At 39.5% G+C, this 26,170-nt stretch overlaps 1 protein-coding gene and 2 long non-coding RNA genes across 5 annotated transcripts in view; 1 reads left to right on the forward strand and 2 right to left on the reverse strand.

Moving 5' to 3' along the window:
• The window catches only part of arfgef3 (ARFGEF family member 3), a 150,691-nt gene that overhangs the window by 16,341 nt on the left and 108,180 nt on the right, over positions 1-26,170 (reverse strand). For 2 of the 3 annotated variants that reach the window (XM_049481296.1, XM_049481295.1), the window contains 5 exons: positions 15,119-15,229; positions 3,721-3,871; positions 2,072-2,374; positions 891-1,024; positions 511-656 (listed from right to left, as the gene is read on the reverse strand). In XM_049481296.1, coding sequence (XP_049337253.1) covers positions 511-656; positions 891-1,024; positions 2,072-2,374; positions 3,721-3,871; positions 15,119-15,229 — 845 coding nt within the window. The remainder of the gene's footprint in view (positions 1-510; positions 657-890; positions 1,025-2,071; positions 2,375-3,720; positions 3,872-15,118; positions 15,230-26,170) is intronic. The other variant, XM_049481297.1, reaches the window with a different exon arrangement.
• On the reverse strand, positions 5,001-7,762 carry LOC125802932 (uncharacterized). Its single transcript, XR_007439970.1, has 2 exons — positions 7,333-7,762; positions 5,001-5,257 (listed from the first exon to the last, which is right to left on the reverse strand). It is a non-coding gene; the product is annotated as an uncharacterized LOC125802932 (long non-coding RNA).
• On the forward strand, positions 6,368-7,066 carry LOC125802936 (uncharacterized). The gene is made up of 3 exons (XR_007439974.1): positions 6,368-6,494; positions 6,567-6,658; positions 7,024-7,066. It is a non-coding gene; the product is annotated as an uncharacterized LOC125802936 (long non-coding RNA).

Consider the following 26,170-nt stretch of genomic DNA (forward strand, 5'->3'; position numbering starts at 1 on the left):
GTAAGCCTAACATACACTTGGGACATGGGAGAGTAAAAAGGGTGTTGTTGAATGTAATTTCTTTAAAACCAGTTACAAAGAAAATAAAAGCTCAACAGGTAACAGCAGAATACCTCCGCAAAGCACCTCATGCTCTGGCAACCCTGTGACTTCATATTCTCGTGAAATGCAGTAATTCCATTATTTTAAAAGAGGTTTTGGCTTGGATTGTCTGCCCTGTACCTCAGGTCTTTCTTTAAGTAAACTCTGGTGTAGGTTCTGAGTGAGGAGAGGCTGATCAACAAACTGAAATATCTATGTATATCATGTATATCATATGCCCACATTTACAGCGAAACAGCAACACGCAGCCAATATGTATTTAACACTGGAAAAACATTTAGTAAAAAAAAACAAGGCCTTCAAAAGTCTTTAAGAAGTCTTTTTGAGTCCAAGTCCGATCCCAAGCACAAATCAATTAAAGTCTTTCACAAAGTCAAGTCTCAAGTCATCAAATTTCATCTTTCATACCTCCACCAAATGAGGAGCTACTACACTCCAGGCTCTCATCATGTGTAACAGTGGTCTACTTTTGTTCCTCACGATGTGAAGCATAGCCTCACCAAGCCTAAAGAGATGTAGAGCACTGCGGTTCTCTTGTGTGGACTTCGCCTCTCCTTCATTAAAAAACAAAACAGGTAAAAAAAAAAAACATATTAAATTACAATACTAAACTGCCCATTACTGTGCCCATTTTAACAAACATGAAAAAGTTTGGTTTCCTGGAACGAAGTTCAAATTCACATACTGGACTACAATTACCTGAAACGATTTCAGTTCTAATAAATAAGACTTGGTGAGAGGATACTTGCATCAAAACACATTTTCTCAAAATGAAGACTCTCTCATACCTGGCATGGCTAAAGAGTAGTCTCCTGTCTCTGTGACTGAGTCAAAAAGCTGTGACTGAGAAGCTTTCCTCAGCTGGTGTAGGAAACCCACTAAACCCACCAGGTTGAGTTTGCTCACGGAGTCTTCAAACAGCCTTTAGGAAACAAGCACAAGGACAACACAATCAAATACCTTGTCTTTTAATGCCTCTCCAGGTAGTACAGGGGTGTTTAAACCTGGGGCACAGATTTGACTGTATCAAAAGGTCTTTATTTTTCCTTTACTTTTTTCCTCAGCCTCTCTGCATCACAAATAACAAAGCAAATCTTAAACTTATAAAAGCACTGCACTATCTGTATCTGCATTATCAAATGAAATGAAATATATTTATATAGTGCTTTTTACAACTAAAGTTGTTGCAAAGCAGCTTTACAGAAATGTGATCACAGAGCTGAAGGAGGAAGAAACCTTGGGAGGAACAAAGACTCACATATACAGTAAGTATGATAAATATATCATACAGCAGATGAACACAGTGATATTTGAGAAGTGAAATTAAGTTTATAGGATTTACACAAAATGTGCAATAATTCTTTAAACTAAATTAGGCAGGTGGATTCATTTTTTAGAGGTACATCAACCAAGTAGATCCTCCTTTTGCAAAAATAACAGCCTCTAAACGCTTCCTTCAACTTCCAATGGTTTCTGGTTTCTGGTTGAAGGTATTTTGGACCATTCTTCTTTACAAAACATCTCCAGTTCAGTCAGGTTTGATGTTTCTGATCATGAACAGCCCTCTTTAAATCACGCCACAGATTTACAATAATATTCAGGTCTGGGGACTGAGATGATCATTCCAGAACGTTGTACTTGTTCCTCTGCATGAATGCTTTAGTAGATTTAGAGCAGTGTTTAGTGTTTAGAGTCGTTGTCTTGTTGAAGTATCCAGCCCCGGCGCTTTAACTTCAACTTTCTCACTGATTCTTGGACATTGTTTTCAAGAATCTGCTGATATTGACTGGAATCCATGCGACCCCTAACTTTAACAAGATTCCCAGTACCTGCACTGAAACTAAAAGGACTGACGTGTTTTTATTTCTCCTTTCTGGTGTATATGATAATGTGTTCTGGTGTATGTGAGAATGATTCTAATAAAACTTAAGCAAAGACAAAAGAAAGTGCAAACGAGTGCGTCCCTTACCTGTCAGCTTGTGTAGAAAGTGTGCAAACAGCCTTAGCAGCATTTGTGCCTGTTAGCAGACTGCCTCCCCGCAGGTCAAAGCCTTTGGCCTGGCTGCTCTCGCGCAGTAGCTCCTGAATTGACACAGGCTGGATCACTGGATTTCCCATGCTCAGCTCCAGTTCTTGGACAAGCTCATTGCTAAGCTCCAGTACTGGGTCCACTGCTGTTACAGCCTGCTGGGCCTGAGTGATGGCCAAAGGTGGCTGTGAGCTCCCATCACTGAAGTGAGTGTGCTCCAATGAGCTCACATATTCAATCACCCTGAAATATTCAGTAACGGTTTATCAAAAATGACTACTTAATTTTAGTTATAATAAATCTATGTATCATGAACAAAACTGCAACATACAAAAAATAATGTTTCTTTAAAATCCAGACATTTACAGACTCTTAACATTTTGTGAAGGGGAAACTTATGAAGCTTCAGTAAAGAGGACGTGTTGGGTGTTCCTGAGGCGATTAAGTAAAACGTTGGCAACTTTTCAGACCCTCTATTCACAGTTCAGTCTCACAGTTAGAGCACACCCACACCACTCCATGTAAACACTGCAAATGAACTGCCCCGTATTTACAGAGCGGAATGTAAATATAAATGTGTCTTCAATGTGACATAAAAAGAAATCACTGTGTTTAACTCACACAGTCCCTCACCTCATTCACCACATCCACAGTGTCTGCCTCTTTATGAAAAGCTGAACATCTAGTTAGCTAGCTTATCATGGAACAATTTGTCTATAATAGGTTTGAAATTAAAGAAAACTTAAGAAAGCAAAAAAAACAAAACAAAAGTAGAATAGCAGATCCTGCTACTATTATGCTAACATGTAACAACACAGCAAAAAAAATGATTTATGTAATTTACGTAAAAATTATTTATACAAAGCATTAAAGTCATGAAGTTATTTTGAGAAGTGACTGCCTTTTTAAAAGGCAACAGAAGTCTTTCATTTGTTCAAAGTTAATTTGTAACATTTCTAACATATTTATGGTGTTTTTTACTTCCTTTTTTCTCTCCCAAAACAGTATTTTTTTACAGCTTCAAAAACATGTATTACGCAAATTAGGTGATTACGTCATTTAGCGACTTCTAGCAACAGCCAATAGCTACTTTCCTTACTGAGGAGTTGGCAACACTATTGGCACGTCCACTTCACTGGAGCTTCACTTCAATTGAGCCATTTATGTGAGTATGTCTTTGGTTAGTTATTACATACTAAACAAGGCTTTTACAAGGCTTTTGCTGCTTTTATCCCCCCTCTACCTCAGCCTGACGTGATAATGGACGCTGTGTTGCGCTGAACTATTTTATTGTAATTAAAAAATAATTTAATGCCACTTATGATTAGAAAAGATCCTGAATTCCGAGTTCAGATCACATCTTTTAAAAAGTAAGTGCATCAGACTTAGAGCGCACGAAGCCCAGAACTATTTCTGGCTCTGTGCGTAGTAGTACATTATCAATTTTTTTTTCTGTGATTTTAAATAACGCATGGTCATGTGAGAAGTTCATAATGTGATGTAAGTGTAATCAAGGCTTGTCCTTTACATAAGAAGCTTAATCTAAAGAGAAGCTAAACCCATTACGGATGAAACTTGTGAACTCATACCTGAAGACATGTGGCCAGCAGTCATGATTATGGCTGCCCATCTCCAAACCCACATTAAGGATAGCATCCATGCAGAGCACATGAGCTGTATGCAGCCTCACTCCCTGACAACGACCCATCTGCTCCAGCTTTTGTTCCATCCGTTGTTTAACTATAACAAACACATAGAACTGCCTCATTAATGCTAGTATCATAAAAACCACACTTTATACAGATTATATTTACTACTTTATGTATAAGTAAATTTAAAAAGTGCAGCATTAAAAATTCAACCATTGATAAATGCAATAATTTTTCTTTGCACATCTATTTTAAAATAAAATTTAGCTGCATCTAGTCAAACTCATAAAACACTAAACAGGTAGATGTTGTATGTATTAGTGGTATGAAAAAGTTTGGTCACCCCTGATAATTTCCAAGATTTTCCTTAATAAATCATTGGTTGTTTAGATCACCAATTTCAGTTAAATATATCGGTAACACTTTATTTTAAGGAACACAAATTAGGCACTTATTAATGTCTTATTATTTGCTTTAGACATTTATAAATGATTTATTCACTACTTATTAGGCTTTATTTTGTGTAAGTGTTATTGGTGCTTAATTAGTGGTCTGTTATGTGGAAATGATTAAAAATGGCTGTATTAGTTCTCATAGTGCACTATAAACAGTTATGTTAGCACCCTGTTAAGCAGATTATTAAGCATTAACTATTAGCTAAATCTACATGTTATTGTGTATAATTGGCCTCAATTTGATCTATGTGAGTTTGGTAAGGTTATGGCTGTGCTGGAGTTTACTGAGTTAATCAGTGTTTAATAAGTCACTAATAGACCAAGAAGTGTACCATATTCTAAAGTGAGGTTCTGTTCATCACTAATTAGACACTAAAAAGAACTGTGTTTGACTTCCCATTTACAGAAGTTGAATGTCAAAAATGCAGTTGTCCTAATGAAATAACAGAAAACACATTTTAGCACAATTATTCTCTATTGAATTCAAGCAGTTTTATTTTCTGTTGGTTTAAGACTCTCAACTGTTAAATTTAAAATGTAGATTGACTGATTGACTAGCCGAATGTGCAGATACCAATATAGCTAAAATGGCAACTATAACAGCAATGGCAACATATAAACATGACTTATCAATTATTATGTACCATTTATTACCACATATGTTGCAATGTACTATATATTGTACTTTATATTTTGAACAATACACTTCACTATGCATTCAAGAATATATTTTAATATTACTATCAATAATACACATACCATCTATTACCACACATATCACAATTTATTTTATTGTATATTTAACAATACACTTTACTATAAATTCAATAATATATACTACCATATACTACTATATGTATAATACAAAAACAGATAAAGGTATGCTTAAAGTTCAGAAAAACATCAACATTAAAGAGTTCCATCAGTAGCACTGGTGCCGTCCCACTGGCTGTAGCTTGTGCTTTTGTAGTCTTCCAACAATGGGCTGAGACAGTGATGGTGCCTTCCTTCCCCAGTTTCATCTTATAAAAAAGAAAGAAAATGAGAAATAAACAAACAATGATCACCAGCAACACAATTATACTTAGTTACAAGTGGGTCAGAATACTCTTAGATTAAAAACAAGTTTCAGTATTCGGAACCCACTCGTAACACGCTTAATTTAAAGGTAAACTGTGAAAGTTTAATAATATACAGCTAAATCCTTAATACAAAATAAATTAGCATAGCTATTTCATGGAATAAGGTGATATAGCTAGATTAGCTAATTAAAACATCTCAAAGCTAATTTAGCTAGCTAACTAGTTAACTTAAAGCTAAGTTAGCGAGTTATAACTTATAAATTAAAGCTAGGTTAGCTAGTAATAAATCCAAAATTAAGGCTAGTTTAGCTAGTTATAACATAAATTAAAGATAGGCTAGCTAATTATAACTTATAAATGAATGCTCGGTTAGCTAGCTATAAATTATAACTTAAAGCTAGGTTAACTTAAAGCTAAACTAGCTAGTTAAATTAAAGTTAGGTTAGCTAGTTATACATTATAACTTAAAGCAAAGGTAGCTAGTTAACTTGAAGCTATGCTAGCTAGTTTAAAGTTTAATTAAAGCTAGGTTAGCTAGTTAAATTAAAGGTAGGTTAGCTAGTTAAATTAAAGCTAGGCTAGCTAGTTAAATTAAAGCTAGGTTAGCTAGTTAAATTAAAGGTAGGTTAGCTAGTTAAATTAAAGCTAGGCTAGCTCGTTAAATTAAAGCTAGGCTAGCTAGTTAAATTAAAGCTAGGCTAGCTAGTTAAATTAAAGCTAGGCTAGCTAGTTAAATTAAAGCTAGGCTAGCTAGTTAAATTAAAGCTAGGTTAGCAAATTAAATTAAAGCTAGGCTAGCTAGTTAAATTAAAACTAGGTTAGTTAGTTAAATTAAAGCTAGGCTAGCTAGTTAAATTAAAGCTAGGTTAGTTAGTTAAATTAAAGCTAGGTTAGCTAGTTAAATTAAAGGTAGGTTAGCTAGTTAAATTATAGCTAGGCTAGCTCGTTAAATTAAAGCTAGGCTAGCTAGTTAAATTAAAACTAGGTTAGTTAGTTAAATTAAAGCTAGGCTAGCTAGTTAAATTAAAGGTAGGTTAGCTAGTTAAATTAAAGCTAGGCTAGCTCGTTAAATTAAAGCTAGGCTAGCTAGTTAAATTAAAGCTAGGCTAGCTAGTTAAATTAAAGCTAGGCTAGCTAGTTAAATTAAAGCTAGGCTAGCTAGTTAAATTAAAGCTAGGTTAGCAAATTAAATTAAAGCTAGGCTAGCTAGTTAAATTAAAGCTAGGCTAGCTAGTTAAATTAAAACTAGGTTAGTTAGTTAAATTAAAGCTAGGCTAGCTAGTTAAATTAAAGCTAGGTTAGTTAGTTAAATTAAAGCTAGGTTAGCTAGTTAAATTAAAGGTAGGTTAGCTAGTTAAATTAAAGCTAGGCTAGCTCGTTAAATTAAAGCTAGGCTAGCTAGTTAAATTAAAACTAGGTTAGTTAGTTAAATTAAAGCTAGGCTAGCTAGTTAAATTAAAGCTAGGCTAGCTAGTTAAATTAAAGCTAGGTTAGCAAATTAAATTAAAGCTAGGCTAGCTAGTTAAATTAAAACTAGGTTAGTTAGATAAATTAAAGCTAGGCTAGCTAGTTAAATTAAAGCTAGGCTAGCTAACTTAGTTAAATTAAAGCTAGGTTAGCAAATTAAATTAAAGCTAGGTTAGCTAGTTAAATTAAAACTAGGTTAGTTAGTTAAATTAAAGCTAGGTTAGCAAATTAAATTAAAGCTAGGTTAGCTAGTTAAATTAAAGCTAGGTTAGCTAGTTAAATTAAAGTTAGGCTAGCTAGTTAAATTAAAGCTAGGTTAGCTGGTAACTAGGTTAGCTAGTTAAACTAAAGCTAAGGTAGCTAGTTATAACTCATAACTTAAATTGTGTAGACTAAGCAGTTCATCAAGAAGGTACACCTCACTATAATTGTTAAATTGCTAAAAAAAAAAAAAAAAAAAAAAAAAAAAAAAAAAAAAAGCCTTATTATCAGCATGTGGATTCTTTAAACTGTGTTATGATGAGCTACTGTTTGAATTATGGACTCACCTTGCCTGATAACTGTAGAAGGACTGCGAGGAGGTTTCTTTGGGTCAGAGTCAGTTATCCAGCTGGTTGACACAGTGCTCACTGCATTTTTGTCCGGTCCCTCCGTCCCAGAAACGAGGGCGAACCATAGCCTGTACATTTCATTCAGTTCATTCAAACTGAGAGCTAATTTTAGCGTCTTTTCTCCGAACATCATCCAAAGCATAGTCCCGCCCTATCGCGCTATATCTGCTGATACTTGTTTGTCTAAATCTTCTGCTCTTGAAGTCCAATCACAGATCTCTTTTCCACAGAGTTGCCAGGTTGGCGGTTATCCTGCCAAATTTGGCTTGTCTGAAAATCAAGGGTAAATTTTTGCTCACCCTTCAAACTGAAAATGTAACAATTAAGATTTAAGGAAAGGGAGGGTATTTTCAGCAGGAACTGTTGTATGTGGTGATTCACTCACACTGACAATAGCTAATGCTTTTTTTCTTGTAATTATTTAAAATGATTTAAAAAATGTAATACATTATTAGTAATATAATAAAAATATAATCTAATATAATATAATGTAATATAATATAACAACATGTGTATGTCCTTATACACAAAATTAATGATAAAAACACAAAGTAAAATTAATAGACTGTATAAGTGTAATACACCTAAATGTAAATTTTGGGCCTAGGTCTGTGTAATGTATGTAGCATTTGGGCAAAAAAACTAAATGTACCGGTAATAACTTGTCAATCTTTGCTACATTCAAAATTTTAATATGCAAACATGAATATGACCGCTTTAATTAAGTAATTGTAGATGATGTAAATGTATTTTGTTTCTAGGGTTTGTAACTGTGGACCTTTATTGGCACATTCAGGATGTATTTTAAATCATGGTACTCTTTTGTCTCTTTTGTGAAATGCTTTACTAAGAAAGACACTAATAAATACAAAAAAAGCATTTGGTCTAAAAAAAATTGTCTTTATTGTGATATGTTTTTATATTTACCCATATTAAGGCATAAATGGTCCATGCACAAATTGTCATATATTAAAAAATATATGTACTTTTTCCCATATATATGAAAACGTATTATTTAATATATTGCACTATATTTCCAATATATTGCCATATATTATTGTTTCGTAAGGGATATTAGTTACAAAGAACCAGAAAGTAAACAAATATACCAAATATTTCCTAAATATACTAAATTGTTCCAAATATATCAAATTATTTCCAAATATTCTAAATTATTCCTAAATATATAGAATTAAGATATATCAAATTATTCCCAAAAATACAAGCCGTTTATTCTGAACTATAAGAACTAATACAGCCATTATTAATCATTTCCACATAACAGACCACTAATTAAGCACCAATAACCCTTACACAGAATAAAGCCTAATAAGTAGTGAATAAATAATTTATAAATGTCTAATTATGGCTTTATTAAGCAAAAAATAAGACATTAATAAGCGCCTAATTTGTGTTCCTTAAAATAAAGTGTTACCAATATATCATATAGCAGATGAGGACAGTGATATTTGAGAGATGAAAGGAAGTTTATAGGATATACAAAAAGTTTGAAATAATGCTTTAAACTAAAATAGGCAGTGCATAAATTCAGGCACCCCAACAGGAAATTTACATCAACATTTAGAGCATACTCATATTTTTGAAGATTGTTCTTAAGTATCTATTGATATTGACTGGAATCCATGTGACCCAGTACCTGTACTGACCACACAGCCACACAGCATGATGGAACCACCACCAAATTTTACCGTGGGGAGCAAGTGATTCTCTTGGAATGCTTTGTTCTTTTCTGCCATGCATACCGCCCCCAAATAACTTAATTTTAGATTCATCAGTCCGCAGCACCTTATTCCAAAATGAAGCTGGCTTGTCCAAATGTGTTTTAGCTTTATCGTAACTCAAGCGACTCTGTTTGTGGCGTGTGCTCAGAAAAGGCTTCTTCTGCATTTCTCTCCCATACAGACTCTCCTTGTGTAAAGTGTGCTAAATAGCTGAACCATGCACAGTGACTCCATCTGCAGAAAGATGATGGAGATGGCGGCACGTGCACACGCAGCGGCTTCTCTCTTTCCCGAGGAAACAGCATTTTCGTATTTTTTTTGTCCTGTAAGTCGCAGTGTTTTTATCAATCTTTGTCATGCGTTCACGTCCTGAAACGCACCTACAGCTATGAGTTTCTGCTTGAAGCCGGCAGAAACTCACTTTTGAAGTTTAATCGCGAACTCCGAGAAGAGCTGTGAGTCTGTGGCTTGATCCAGACACCAGCACCCCTATCGCCCCCCACCGCTGCATCTCGCCCACAATGGAAGCTCCACAGGCAGCGTGAGAGGAGGTAGATGAGGGGTAATCGCGGAGGTATCTGAGCGAGGCTAGCGGCTAGCCCACATGAGCCAGCTATCCCCACCATGATTCTAGCCAACGTGTGCTCTATGGGCAATAAACTGGACTACATTCGCGTACTTCAGTCAACTCAGAAGACCGTAAAAGACTGTTGAATTTATGTTTTCAAGGAATCCTGGCTCAACAACAGCGTCCCAGACCACGCCGTTCAGCTGGAACGGCTAACATGGTATTGGGCGGACTGAGCGCTAGCTGAAAGGTAAGACCCACGGCGGCAGGCTCTATGTTTACATCAGCGATGCTTGGTGTCATAATGCTGTTGTGTTCTGAAAACATTGCTCATCGATAGTGGAACTAATGATTATCAAGTGATTATTTCTTTGCAGTGCTGATCGCTGCTGTGTATCTCCCTCTGAGCTCCAACAACAGCACGAGGAGTGAGGCACTAAATGTCAGTGAACAGCAGACAGCACACCCAGAAGCTTTTCTCATTCTGGCAAGAGATTTCAACCATAAAGAGTGTGTTTTCTGGACTTTTTAAACACATCGACTTTCCAACCAAGCTAATGCCAGCTTACAGACCACTGGTAAAGTCACCAAAACAGTTCTTAAGGAGGTACAAGTGAGGGTTCATCAGAGGCACTTCAGGACTGTTTCAGCACAACAGACTGGAATATGTACACAGAAACTGTCTCTGCCTACATCACCAATTGTATTGATGATGTAACCGACCTCAAGACCATCCCTTTTTGGGTTAATCAGAAGCTATGGCTGACAGGAGAGGTCCACAAGCTCCTGAAGGCTAGAAATGCAGCCTTCACAACAGGAGACCAGGCAAGCCTGAGGACAGCTAGGGCCAACCTGTCCCGCAGGATCAGGAAAGCTAAGAGCCAAGAAGATATCCCAATGCTTCAATGACAGCAGAGACACACGGAACCTGTGGTAGGAAACTCATAGCCTAGATGGAAACAGGGGTCCACGAGCACATAGTGGATTTTTTCCAGACAAATGAACACACTTTTCCATACAATTCTGGGCCAAGGAATTCCACAGAATGATTATTTTTAAGTTTTTGACACATTTTGACTTAATTCTGGGACAAAAATATAAAAAAATTAGCAGAAAATGATAATTTGCCTGTATGTTTTCACACTATACAAAATTTCTGCACACTAAATAAAAACATCCTGAGATTTTTCTTAATCCTTAAAGTGTCTACTTTGAGATTCTGACAGGTAACAGGACAAAAATGTCCTGTTGGCTTATTTTTAACCCTTTACTTCACCTATCCCAAATCCGAACCTAAAAGAAATATGAAGAAATTGGCATAGCTCCTTCAGTTAAAGCCCTATACAGACAAATGAGCACACTTTTCCATCCAATTCTGGGCCAAGGAATTCCACAGAATGGTTATTTTTAAGTTTTTGACACATTTTGACTTAATTCTGGGACAAAAATTTAAAAGAAAATGTTAATTTGCCTGTATGTTTTTACATTATACATTATATTCACATTATGAAAGGTCTACTGTTATATCCTGACAGGTACCAGGATGAAAAAATTAATTAGCTGCAGAACTAATTGATAAAATCTAACAATGGACTAAAAACAAGGTACTAGTATAGTGTGGTACTAATAATTTTAATCCTCATTATCACCATTGAAGAGATCATCAAAGTCTATCTTTTCAATCTCTGTCCCTTCCTCCTGATCATCAGTCCCCTCTCCAATCAATTCTGTCTCTTCTGCTCCTGCAAAAATGTCAACAAGAGAAGGAGGGAAGATGGGGCAAACTGACCAGATCGGCTCCAACACCCCCTCTTCCATTGTCTTCTCCCAACCCGTGCCCTGATCGTAAGGGATTGGCCTTACAGATTTTGGCTGATCTGTCCTTTTTTAACAGGCAACCCTGTAGTTTACTCTGTCTACTTTAAAACTTGCATCCAGGGCTCTGTTAACACCAACCATCTTTTGCAGCATCTTTGTTCTCACAGCATCAATGGAGGTCAGTTGACCATGGACATACATAACATTATCTCCTGTTGGAGCTCATTGTTGTCCTGCCACAATGTACAAAGCTGCAGCTTCTTCAAGGGAGCTACTTTGCCTTTGCCCTTGAGAGCACTGGTGCAGCATCGTATCCCAGAAGATGTAGTATGCAGTATGTAGATCCCAGAGGTTAAGCTAGCTCAGAGACATTCACTAGTTTACTATGCAAGCCAGTTCCGTGGTCAAGAAACACGGTAAGGTTGACACTGCTGACATGGTAAAGGAGGTTCAGTAACATGTCGGTGTTCGGGGTCATCGTCACACTGGACTTGTACCCTCACTTTACAGCTTGGTGGAGGTACAGGACAACACAGGTGTCTGTCTCCTCCTGGTTTGACTGCAGGGCGTGGATCTCTGAAGCCTGAACCCTTAACAAAATACCTGTATATTGAACACACCACAATTCTAGCGCTCCATTCAAATGTTTCATAGTGTTGGATATGTGATGACAGCTACAGTTAAGCACCGATAACTATGGTCTGAGCCTTTTTCAACTTACTTGGACATTTGTTGAAGTTAGGCAATAGGATCTCATATCAACCCATACCACTGCCCTCACTCCTCTAGCCGAGTAGACACTTTAAGGATTAAGAAATATCTCAGGATATTTTTATTTAGTGTGCAGGAATATGTTATAATGTTAAAACATACAGGCAAATTAACATTTTCTGCTATTTTTTTATATTTTTGTCCCAGAATTGAGTCAAAATGTGTAAAAAAAACTTAAAAATAACCATTCTGTTAAATTCCTTGGCCCAGAATTGTATGGAAAAGTGTGCTCATTTGTCTGTATATGTTTTAACTTAAGGAGCTATGCCAATTTCTTCATATTTTTTTCAGGTTCGGATTTGGGATAGATGTGGTAAAGGGTTAAAAATAAGCCCACAGGACATTTTTTGTCCTGTTACCTGTCAGAATCTTAAAATAGACACTTCAAAGAAAAACAGGTGGCGAAAAAAAATCCACTATGTGCTCCTGGACCCCTGTTTCCATTTAGACTATGAGTATATCACAGGCTATAAACCCTATCCACAAACCTGCGACAGCAACATCTCTCTGTTGAATGACCTGAATGGATTCTTCGCAAGGTTCGAGCCACTCAACAACACACCCGCCCAGAAGTCCATTCCTCCTCCTGGTGACCAGGTACTGACGCTGTCCCCAGACAGTGTGAGGAGAGCATTCAGCAGGATCAATGCTCGTAAAGCTCCTGGGCCTGACAACATTCCTGGTCGTGTGCTGAGAGACTGTGCCTGGGAACTCGCAGAGGTTTATACTGACATCTCTAACACCTCTCTGAGTCAGGCTGTGGTTCCCACATGCTTCAAAGCCACCACCATCATCCCTGTCCCAAAGAAGGCATCGCCATCCTGTCTCAATGACTATCGTCCAGTTGCACTCACCCCCATCCTCATGAAGTGCTTCGAACGACTAGTCGTGCACCACATCAAGTCCTCGCTCCCCCCCCTCCCTGGACCCCTACCAGTTTGCATATCGGTCAAATCGCTCGAGCGATGATGCCATCTCCACTGTTCTCCACTCAGCCCTCACACACCTGGACAAGAAGAACACCTACATCAGAATGCTGTTTGTTAGAAGCTTGAAGTGGAGAGGGTGAACAGTTTTAAATACCTGGGCATCCACATCAGTGAGGACTTCACGTCGACATTGAACACCACACAGCTGGTTAAAAAGGCTCAACAGCGGCTGTACTTCCTGAGGAGGCTGAGGAAGTTCAGGATGTCTCCCAAGATACTCTGCAACTTCTACAGCTGTGTCATTGAGAGCCTCTTCACCAACTGTATCAACGTGTGGTACGGCAACACTACTGTGACGGACCGCACATGCCTGCAGAGAGTGGTAAAGACTGTGGAGAAGATCATCAGGACTCCACTGCCATCTCTGCAGAACATCTACCACCAGAGAGTCCTCAGGAGAGCTGCCTCCATCCTCAAAGACTCTACCCACCCCCAGCATGGACTGTTCACTCTTCTACCTTCAGGCCGGAGGTACAGAAGTGTGGAATGCAAAACCACCAGGCTAAAGAACTCCTTTTTCCCCACTGATACCAGACTCTTAAAAAATAACCATTCTCCTTACTCTCTACACGTTTACATGTCAAGGACATTTCTCAGAGGCACATGCTCACTTTACTGCAATTTTATAATGGCACTACTGAACTTTTTGCATTTTTATTATATTCCACTGCTGTAGATAACGTACTTACTTGTAAATAATATCCATAACACATTACTGTTTTTCATGTATATATTTCCATTCTGGATGTAAATTTAACACCAATTTAATATTTATATTTAGTTAGTTTATTTCTATCTTATTGTATATTTTCTACTTTCATCTTTATGAGGCATACTTGGCGAGGAGCAAAGAAAGAATTTCATTGTACGAGAAAACTTGTTTCTTACTGTGCACATGACAATAAACTCATTGTATCTTGAATCTTTTCAAAATGGACCTGTACTACACACCCAATACCTGCACAACTGATATACTTGCACTGTCATACACACTTTAATTCCCCAAAAACTGTGAACTTTAAGTACTTTACGCACTCATTCACTTTACCAGCCAGTATTGACAATAAGACTACTTGACTTGATGATGTAGGTCTTTGTTGCTGGTCTTTGGGTTGACTATGACTGTTCTTACCATCCTTCTCCTCAGATTATCTGAGATTTTTCTTGGTCTGCCACTTCAGCTCTTAACTAGACCTGTGCCTGTGGTCTTCCATTTCCTCACTATGTTCCTCACAGTGGAAACTGACAGCTGACATCTCTGAGATTTTTTTATATCCTTCCCCTAAACAATGATGCTGAACATTCTTTGTTTTCAGATAATTTGAGAGTTGTGTTTTGAGGCTCTCATTTTGCCACTCTTCAGAGAAGATAATAAGATCAATAAAATGACATGGATGCCCAAATGTATGCACCTGCCTAGTTTTGCTTAAATAATTATTGTCACTTTACTATAAACTTCATTTCACTTCTCAAATATCACTGTGTTTATCTGCACTGACTGCACTACACTGGATAAAATATTTTTTATTTGCCTCTTATAAAACTTCTGATAAGATGCAGCCTTATATTATGCATCCAGAAATTCACCAGAAGTCACACTGATGGGCCACAGGAGCATAAAGACCACATTACAATTAGTCCAACCATGTTTGTAAGAATCTAAGCTAGAGACAATGTCCAAACCCTCCTAAAGTGAAAGTATATACAACTCAATAACATTACAGCCTTGGCAAAACATCCTAGAAATAATACAGCATTTCATGTTTAGAGGTCAATTTGTCCACTTTACATGGCTTCTGTTTAGTGCGCTCTTATGTGTGTATGTGTGTGTCTACCTTGTGTAATGGCATCTCCAACCTCAGCAAGATCTCTCTCTTCTTTCTCCTCCTGTACACAGGAAGCTGCTGCCATCTGGGCTACAGCTGATGCACAGTTGGCAGCCACACCTAAATGCGCACACACACACGCACACAGAAATTTGTCAAAAAATTTGATCTAATCATCTTCCAAGAGTACTGTCTAAGATAATGTGCCTAAAATAAGAACACAAAAAACATATAATCATTCATTTCTTCACTGAGAACAATCATAAAAACCCCATAATGCAAATGGATACAATATGTGAACCTTTTTGTTAATGACATCAAAAAAGGCTAATTTATGTTAGTGCATTAATGCATACCCGGAGTCTTGCTAGTTTGGAGGTGTAAACCTGAGCTACTTTGACTAATTAAAAAAACACTCAAACATTTCGAGTTTGCTATGTACTAAATGTTTCTTGTTTATAATGAAAACAAGCAAATAAACAGGGCATGCAAGCTTGTTTGATGATGACTCTGTACCTTTGCATTAATTAAAAAAGCCACCTTTTGCAGCAAAAGTATAAGAAAATGTACTGAGCACCGTGCGCTCTCCCGACTGGAAACGTCTGGTGGCAGGGGGGGCCAAAGGCTAGGCTGTACCGGTAGCTACGCCTCCACAGCAAAATCTGGACACTATATAATTTAACTGTAACAATAGAGCACTAGAGCAAGTTAAAAATGTAAATAACTGATAATCACAGAATCCCTGTAACAAATCATTAGCTTCTTAAACTGGCCACCCAGGTAGCCTTTTTTTCCTATTTAATAATATAATTTTAATCTCGAAGTTGGCTGTTTTTTTTTTTTTTTTTAAATTTATTAATTTTTTTTTACAGTGGCTCGGCATACCTTCAGTGTCACTTTCATCTCCAGGCAAATTTTTATTTGAGATTGTGCTATGCTCTTCATTTTTCTAAAAGAAAGGTAACGGTAGGCTAACCATGTAAACTGCTATGTTTCTGATAGCTGGTTAAAAATGCACTAATCAAAACATACCAACTCTGCGCTTAATAAAATACAGCCTGTGACAGTCAGTTAGTTTAACTTTGGAATAAGCTTAGTTTAAGAAAAACAAAACTATATAATGTTCAGCTTACCCTGTACCTGACTAGCTAATAACTATTTAATTTCCATTCATTTAGATAACTAGTCAGTTAGAAGCTGGATGTAAAGGATAGACAGAATTTAGTACAACACTGGGTAATGTTGGAGCAGTTTCTTAACCCTGATCACTGCCCTTAAAATTGTGTTTTCCACCAGATCCAACTGATTAGCTAATAAACAGTCCTTTACTGAGTTTACCTGTTAAAATCCTTTAGGCCCCTATGGATCATAAATCAATCATTATGTTTGTCCAGCAGTGTATTAGACACATCATACCACCACTTACTTTATTATGTGCATTTAAAGCAGAGAAAGCTCTACAATATGCAGAACAGTGGGAGAATGCAATAGAATAGGTAAGAACAGGGTTAAGAAACAATGATCTAATCTGACTTCTGTTGATTTGTAGTTTACAGTAAGACCACATGTTCTGACGTCTAACGTTTATATTAACTTCTGACAAAAATCCCTATGAAACGTAAAGTTACATTCTTTTTCATAAAAGGACACCATCATAAGAAGTGCTTTCAGTAGAAACAATTAAAAGTGCAGGACACAATGCTAGTCAGGTTGGAGAAAATGTAAATTTACAAAATACAATACATAATTAATAATAACAATAAGCAAATGTTTTTCTAGGAAACTATAGGGTGGGCTTTGGTTCATATTAGCAAATGTGTCCCCCAATATCAAACCTGCTCCTATGCCCTTGGTGCTCTTCATCACAAAGGGTGTTGAGATCAGAGGGGAAGTATCATTCGGCAGGTGTAAATATCTGTCACGTTTTCATGTATTTCGTTTGTTTATTTACTCTCCTTGTGTTTATCCTGTGTCTCCTCCCCTGTGGCCTACCTGTTTTGTAGCTCCGCCCTCTCTTCCCAGGTGTTTCCTGTTTCTAGTCTGTGTCCGTTGGTATAAATAGTCCCCCTCTACTGGTTACCTTCGTCCGTGATTGTGCGTTGTTGACGTCAGTCAGGTTTCGTGATCCCCGTGTTTTCTCTGATCTGTTTCTTGTTTTTCTTTTATGTATGTTAATAAATGTAACTCGCACTTGCGTCCGCCTCTGCGTCCTCTCCCTGTTCCTGCACCTGACAGAATCACGGAACAAAATATGGATGCAGCGAATAACTCTTTCCTGGGTTCCAGGTTAGCGATCCGGCGGATCCCTCTCTCCTCCAGCTTGCAGGTGGGGTGCCCCTCTTTAGAAGCCTCTACCAACCGTGGCCGGAGGAGGCGAAGAGGACCGCACGTTCCGGCTCTACCTGCACCGGCCGGCCCTGTACCAGCGGCTCTCGCCCCGGCGGACCCCGGCAGCTCAGCGGCTCTCGCCCCGGCGGACTCCGGCAGCTCAGCGGCTCTCGCCCCGGCGGACCCCGGCAGCTCAGCGGCTCTCGCCCCGGCGGACCCCGGCAGCTCAGCGGCTCTCGCCCCGGCGGACCCCGGCAGCTCAGCGGCTCTCGCCCCGGCGGACTCCGGCAGCTCAGCGGCTCTCGCCCCGGCGGACTCCGGCAGCTCAGCGGCTCTCGCCCCGGCGGACTCCGGCAGCTCAGCGGCTCTCGCCCCGGCGGACTCCGGCAGCTCAGCGGCTCTCGCCCCGGCAGCTCAGCGGCTCTCGCCCCGGCGGACCCCGGCAGCTCAGCGGCTCTCGCCCCGGCAGCTCAGCGGCTCTCGCCCCGGCGGACCCCGGCGGCTTAGCGGCTCTCGCCCCGGCAGCTCAGCGGCTCTCGCCCCGGCCGTTCACGGCAGCTCAGCGGCTCTCGGCCCGGCGAAATCCGGCGGCTCGGTTTTTTCCGCATCGGCGGGTGCGTGCGCTGCGCGCGCTCATGGACTGTTTCACAGACCATTTGAACTACCCAGGACATTGCCTAGGATGGCCCCACAAACTGCTAAAACTTTTGCCAGTTCTAGCCTTCCCTCCATGTTGTTTGTTGTTCCTATGTGCATTCCAGTGTTAGTTCCTGTTACTGTTAGTATTCCTGTACCCCTGTCAAGTCATGTTATTGTGCCCATTCCAGTCACCGTGTTTATATCTATTCCTGTTAATGTATTGGTCCCGGTTCCCATGTCAAATCTCCTGTCAAGTCTTTTGTCCTGTCATTAGTCCAGTCTCTTGCGCTGTCCCCGGTCCCGTCCGTTTTTTTTTTTTCAGGCCTCTCTCTTCTGCCGGCTCCCGGGGTTTGGTTTTATGCGCCTCAGGAGCTGCGCATTAAGGAGTGGCTTCTGTCACGTTTTCATGTATTTCGTTTGTTTATTTACTCTCCTTGTGTTTATCCTGTGTCTCCTCCCCTGTGGCCTACCTGTTTTGTAGCTCCGCCCTCTCTTCCCAGGTGTTTCCTGTTTCTAGTCTGTGTCCGTTGGTATAAATAGTCCCCCTCTACTGGTTACCTTCGTCCGTGATTGTGCGTTGTTGACGTCAGTCAGGTTTCGTGATCCCCGTGTTTTCTCTGATCTGTTTCTTGTTTTTCTTTTATGTATGTTAATAAATGTAACTCGCACTTGCGTCCGCCTCTGCGTCCTCTCCCTGTTCCTGCACCTGACAATATCAGGTATTCAGATTTAAACTTGGTTATCTTCGCAGATTTTACAATTAAGCTGTATTTAACATGTTCTCCTAATAATGATCATTATTTCTAAAACACGGTAAGTACTAGGAGTTATTTAGTTATTTCTGCAATACCCGTCTTTCTTTCATTATATACAACTAAACTAGCACTGTCTAACAAGAGTTTTTATTTAGCTTTATATATTGCTGTGTTCAGATTGAAATATAAATATAAAGTGTTATTTACACACAAAAAATAAAGGACAGCACGAGAGTAATCTCTAGTGCCCGCATGTTTACCAGACAGCCATTTCAGTTTGATATATCTAATAACTGATGGACACAGTAATATTTCAGGATTGAAATGAGGTTTATTGTACTAACAATAAACGGTGCAAAAGTATGGGCCTTATCATTTTATTGATTTAAATACTCCTAACTACTTTTTACTGACTTACTGAAGCACAACATTGGTTTGGTAACCTCATTGAGCTTTAAACTTCATAGCCAGGTGTATCCAATCATGAGAAAAGGTATTTAAGGTGGCCAATTGCAAGTTGTTCTCCTATTTGAATCTCCTCTGAAGAGTGGCATCATGGGCTCATCAAAACAACTCTCAAATGATCTAAAAACAAAGATTGTTCAACATAGTTGTTCAGGGGAAGGATACAAAAAGTTGTCTCAGAAATTTAACCTGTCAGTTTCCACTGTGAGGAACATAGTAAGGAAGTGGAAGAGCACAGGGACAGTTCTTGTTAAGCCCAGAAGTGACAGGCCAAGAAAAATATCAGAAAGGCAGAGAAGAAGAATGGTGAGAACAGTCAAGGACAATCCACAGACCACCTCCAAAGAGCTGTAGCATCATCTTGCTGCAGATGGTGTCACTGTGCATCGGTCAACAATACAGCGCACTTTGCACAAGGAGAAGCTGTATGGGAGAGTGATGCGATAGAAGCCATTTCTGCAAGCACGCCACAAACAGAGTCGCCTGAGGTATGCAAAAGCAAAAGCACACCTCATGCAACTGTGTTTCTTTAAACAAAATTAGGCAGGTGCATAAATTTGAGCACTTTTGTTGTTTTATTGCTTTAAATAAATTTAGCACTAATTATTGGAACACAAAATTAGTTTGGTAAGGTCATTGCCCCCTGACATACATACACAGGTGAATCGAATTATGAGAAAGAGTTAATAAGCCAATTACAAATTTTTCTTCTCTTTGCACCTTCTCTAAAGAGTGACAACATGGAAGCCTCAAAACAAAACTCAGTCATAGGTAACCCACAGACCAGCGCCAAAAACCTACATAGTCATCTTGCTGCAGCTTATGTCACTACTAGGGGTGTAACGGTATGCAAAAATCACGGTTCGGTACATTTTCGGTACAGTATGGGAACAAAATGCAGAACCAATTTCTTCCACAGCGTGTTGTTTATTTATCCAAAAAAATTGCCAATATACAAACTGAAACAGTAAATAAATTCAAAGTGCTGCTTGATACCATTAAGTTAAATGAATATTCTCAAATGATTAAGCAATGTTAAAAGTTAAAATATTAAAATAAAAAATAATAAATTGAATTCCCTTTTCAATACAAATAGACCATGGGCCAGTATTTTTTTAAATGTGAATGGTATTTACTGCACGTCATCATCATTATTATTATTATTGCTCTGCTCTCTGCTCTGCGCTACTCTGGTCTGCTGGTGTGCTGCTGAAAGCTTGCTCTAACCTTCAGCTTCTACACTTTTCTCTGTTTTCTTCTCTTTCACTCTCTTCACACTTACTAATCCACTTTTAGTCTGCTTCCTCTTTGCTCTACACACCTATTAATCCACTCTCAGTCTACTTTTACAGACTCTTTCCTCAGGTTTGCTGGATTAGCTGTTTGCTGCTGCAGTTTGTTTGTGTAAGTTTCTAATTTCAACTGAAACAAGGTGAGTGCTTTTTTCTCCATGGCTTCTGCTCAGGTTTACTCCTGTTCAGAGTGTGCCATGTTTAGCTTAGATCCCTTGTCCACCGATACTGGTAAAAATAGTGGTATTTGTGAGATAGTTAGCACCTTGGTGGATAAGGTGAATAAGTTAGAGCAGCACATCCGGGGTTTAATAAGGGATAGACAGCAGGATTCACTGTTAGCAGCACCGGGTGTCTCAGGGAGAGTTAGTATCCTCCTCGACTCCGGCCTTAGAGCCCTCACAGCGGGGTGAATGGGTAACGTCTCGGTGGCATAGTCGAAAGGCTAAGGCTAATGCTAACGCAAAGACCACAGCCAGCCCACCTGAACACCACGCTCCCCCAGCTCACGTGTCAAACAGCCCCGCTCAGTGAAGCACCCGCTGAGGAGCCTGTTAAAGGTACTCTGGTGATCAAAGACTCTATCGTCCGACACGTGAAATTAGCTACACCTTTAGGGGCACCAGCAGCAACAGTTAATTGTTTACTGGGAGCCAGAGCACCGGACATTAGTGGCAACCTCAGGCTGTTAGGGAATAGGAGATATTCGAGGGTAGTAATTCATGTAGGGGCCAATGATATTAGTCTGCGGCAGTCTGAAGTAACTAAGGCTAATATTAAAGAGGTGATTAAACAGGTCCAGACGCTGTCCGAGGAGGTAATCTCCCAATGAGGCGTGGTGATGAAGCTTACAGCAGGCTTTCTTCGCTGAACCGCAGGATGTCCAAGTGGTGTGCAGAAAATCATGTGGGCTTTATAGATAGCTGGCTACAGTTCGAGGGCAAGCCTGGTCTTTTAGGTAGGGATGGTGTCCACCCCACGCGGGAGGGTGCTGCCTTACTTTCATGCAGCATAGCTCATAGTCTTTTAGCTAGTCGGCAGAGTAGTGTTAGAAGCTGCTGACAATCCAGAGCCGGGACCAGGCCGCAGACAGAGAGGCTTAACCAACCGTCTGTGAGCTGCAAAGAGACGTTACCAAGATACCAATGAATTCAGACTGTATCTGACCCCCCCCGAGTCAAACAAAAACATTGAAAAACTAAAACAGTAAATCTAAAAAACTTATCCTATATTAAACAATCATATCCAGACTGTAGTACTAACACTTCAAACCTAAAGATTGGTTTACTTAATATCAGATCTCTAAATTCAAAAGCAGTTCTAGTAAATGAAATGATAACTGATCAGAACATTGATGTTCTGTGTCTGACAGAAATCTGGATTAGGCCAAATGAATACGTAGCATTAAATGAAGCCACCCCTGCAGGCTACAAGGAGGTGGGGTCTGCATACTTTTCCGAAGTACCTTAGTTAGCAATCAGAAGCACTATGATAATTTTACTTCTTTTGAGCTTCTTTACACCAGTATAATTAATCCAGTTACAAAAAAGAATGCATTTTCCTTAATTAATATCTACAGACCACCAGGGCCCTATTTAGAATTTTTTAAAGAATTTAGTGATTTTGTCAGAGACTTAGCAGTAAGTAATGATAAAGTGATTATAGTTGGAGACTTCAACATTCATTTCGAAAAGTTGGATGATCCATTAAAAAAGGCATTCACAATAATTTTAGACTCAGTTGGTATTACTCAAAATATAACAGGACCTACTCATTACTGTAATCATACTCTGGATTTAGTTTTGACCCTGGGTGTTAGCATAGATAGCCCTAGCTACTCTATGAAACGTTCAATAACGCCTTTTACAGCCCAATAATTTACCAATAAGCTTCCCGATTTATCAAATCTAATGTATTCTACTGTAGAACCAGTAGAACTAGACAAACTAACTGAAGGGTTAGAAAAGACCTTTCGCTCCACTTTAGATGTTGTAGCACCCCTTAAACACAAAATAGTGAGACAGAAAAAGCTTGCACCGTGGTACAATGATCAAACTCGTACCTTAAAGCAGTTAGTACGAAATTTAGAGCGTAAATATCGATCAACTAAACTGGAAGTGTTTCACTCTGCGTGGAAAGACAGTCTTGTTAAATATAGAAAAGAACTTAATAAAGCCCGCTCAGCATATCTGGCCTCACAGATCGAGATAAATAAAAATAATCCTAGAGTTCTCTTTAGTGTTATTTCCAAATTAACTAAAAACCAGGCAGGTACTGAACCTCAGATTCCAGCCATTCACACCAGCAACGCTTTTATGGACTTCTTCAATAGTAAAATTGAAAACATTCGGGATAAAATTAAACAGATAAATATTACATCCTCTCTGTCATCTGGTCTGGCTGATCTAGAACAAAACCCTGTTACCGAAGTTACTTTGGAAGTCTTTAACCCACTTCCACAGCTAGAACCAGAGAAAATTATCTCCTCTTCAAACAGCACAACCTGCACACTTGATGCAGTTCCCACAAAATTACTAAGACAGGTACTACCAGATATAATTAAATCTCTGTTAATGATAGTAAACTCATCGCTCACCCTGGGCCATGTACCCAAAGCCTTTAAAACAGCTGTAATTAAACCTCTGATCAAGAAACCACATCTTGATCCTACTGTCCTGTCTAACTATAGACCTATTTCAAACTTAACGTTTATTTCTAAGATTTTAGAAAAAGCTGTGGCCAAACAACTTTGCTTTTACCTGCAAAGAAACCAGAGCTATGAAAAATTTCAATCTGGATTTAGGCCTCATCATAGCACTCAGACAGCTTTAGTTAAAATAACAAACGATCTACTTACAGCCGCCGACCAAGGCTGTGCTTCCCTACTGGTACTTCTCGATCTGAGCGCAGCCTTTGATACAATAGATCATACTATCCTTTTAGAAAGATTACAGAACATGGTCGGTGTAACTGGAAGTGCCTTATCATGGTTTAAATCATACTTAACCGATTGCTACCAGTTTGTGAGATATGACTAAATACCTGGCACAGTATGTACCATATAAAGCAGCCATCACATGGAGTCCATGGAGTGGATTTGGGCTCAGGAATATGATACTGCACTAGACATTCTAAAAAAATGCTCTAGCTGGGGCTCCAAATCTGAGATTCTTTGACCTTCACAAACAGATTATCCTACAGGCAGATGCGTCTAAGTATGGTCTTGGTGCATGTTTGCTTCAGGAAGGATGGCCAGTGGCATATGCCTCACAGGCTCTAACTAAGTCTAAACACAACTAGGAAAAGCACCAGCGAAACTACAAAGAATGATGCTGTAATTACAGCACTATGGTCTTTGCATCAAGTACACCCCTGGCAAAGAAATGCTTAGCGGATACCCTGACTCAAACATTTGACAAAACTGAAGGAGTGGATGAACAAGTGTGTGCAGAGGACAAGGTATTCTATGCAATTGAGGCTACTGAGGCATTAGGTGAACAGCTGGAGAAAGCAACATTAGCAGATGAAGTCTCCAGAAAGCTGATGGCAGCACATCACAGAGGATGGCCAAAACCGAAAAAAGCAACTTGATCCAGCAATTCAGGTGTATTGGCCAATCAGGAACTCCATAAAAGTCTGTGGTAATGTAATCATGACAGGAGATCGCACTATTGTTCCGAAAGCAATGAGACCAAAGGTTCTGGAACAACTTCATGTAGCACATAAAGGCATGCAGTGCACCAAAGATCAGGCTCACAAATCCTTGTATTGGTCTGGAATGACCGCTAACCAGCTGCACATTGTTCCACCATGTGTTGTATGTCCGCAGCATCTTCCAAACAATTCAAAAAAGACCATTAAAGTCACATGAGCTGCCTGAGCTCCCGTGGAAAAAGTTGGGTATAAACATATTTGAGCTGCAATGCAGGTCCTAACACACACACACACACACACACAGTCAAAAAGCCTCACACACCGTACAAAAACTCAAACCCTGCAACACACACACACTCTAAAAGCCTCACACACACCTTATAAAACTCAAACCCTGCAACACACACAGACACACACACACACACAATAAAAGCCTCACACACCGTATAAAAACTCAAACCCTGCAACACACACACACACTAAAAGCCTCACACACCGTATAAAAACTCAAACCCTGCAACACACACACACACACACACACTAAAAGCCTCACACACCGTATAAAAACTCAAACCCTGCAACACACACACACACTCTAAAAGCCTCACACACCGTATAAAAACTCAAACCCTGCAACACACACACACACACACACACTCTAAAAGCCTCACACACCGTATAAAAACTCAAACCCTGCAACACACACACACACTAAAAGCCTCACACACCGTATAAAAACTCAAACCCTGCAACACACACACACACACACACTAAAAGCCTCACACACCGTATAAAAACTCAAACCCTGCAACACACACACACACACACAATAAAAGCCTCACACACCTTATAAAACTCAAACCCTGCAACACACACACACACACACACACTAAAAGCCTCACACACCGTATAAAAACTCAAACCCTGCAACACACACACACACACTAAAAGCCTCACACACCGTATAAAAAATCAAACCCTGCAACACACACACACACACACACACACACTCTAAAAGCCTCACACACCGTATAAAAACTCAAACCCTGCAACACACACACACACACACACACACTCTAAAAGCCTCACACACCGTATAAAAACTCAAACCCTGCAACACACACACACACACACACTAAAAGCCTCACACACCGTATAAAACTCAAACCCTGCAACACACACACACACACACACTCTAGAAAGCCTCACACACCGTATAAAAACTCAAATCCTGCAACACACACACACACACACACACACACACTAAAAGCCTCACACACCGTATAAAAACTCAAACCCTGCAACACACACACACACACACACACTCTAAAAGCCTCACACACCGTATAAAAACTCAAACCCTGCAACACACACACACACACACACTCTAAAAGCCTCACACACCGTATAAAAACTCTAACCCTGCAACACACACACACACACACACACACACACACTAAAAGCCTCACACACCGTATAAAAACTCTAACCCTGCAACACACACACACACACACACACACACACTAAAAGCCTCACACACCGTATAAAAACTCAAATCCTGCAACACACACACACACACACACTCTAAAAGCCTCACACACCATATAAAAACTCTAACCCTGCAACACACACACACACACACACACTAAAAGCCTCACACACCGTATAAAAACTCAAATCCTGCAACACACACACACACACACACACACACTAAAAGCCTCACACACCGTATAAAAACTCTAACCCTGCAACACACACACACACACACACTAAAAGCCTCACACACCGTATAAAAACTCAAACCCTGCAACACACACACACACACACACTAAAAGCCTCACACACCTTATAAAACTCAAACCCTGCAACACACACACACACACACACACACTAAAAGCCTCACACACCGTATAAAAACTCAAACCCTG

The sequence above is a fragment of the Astyanax mexicanus genome, chromosome 7 (genome assembly GCF_023375975.1).
Source record: "Astyanax mexicanus isolate ESR-SI-001 chromosome 7, AstMex3_surface, whole genome shotgun sequence".
Taxonomy (NCBI): Eukaryota; Metazoa; Chordata; class Actinopteri; order Characiformes; family Acestrorhamphidae; genus Astyanax; species Astyanax mexicanus.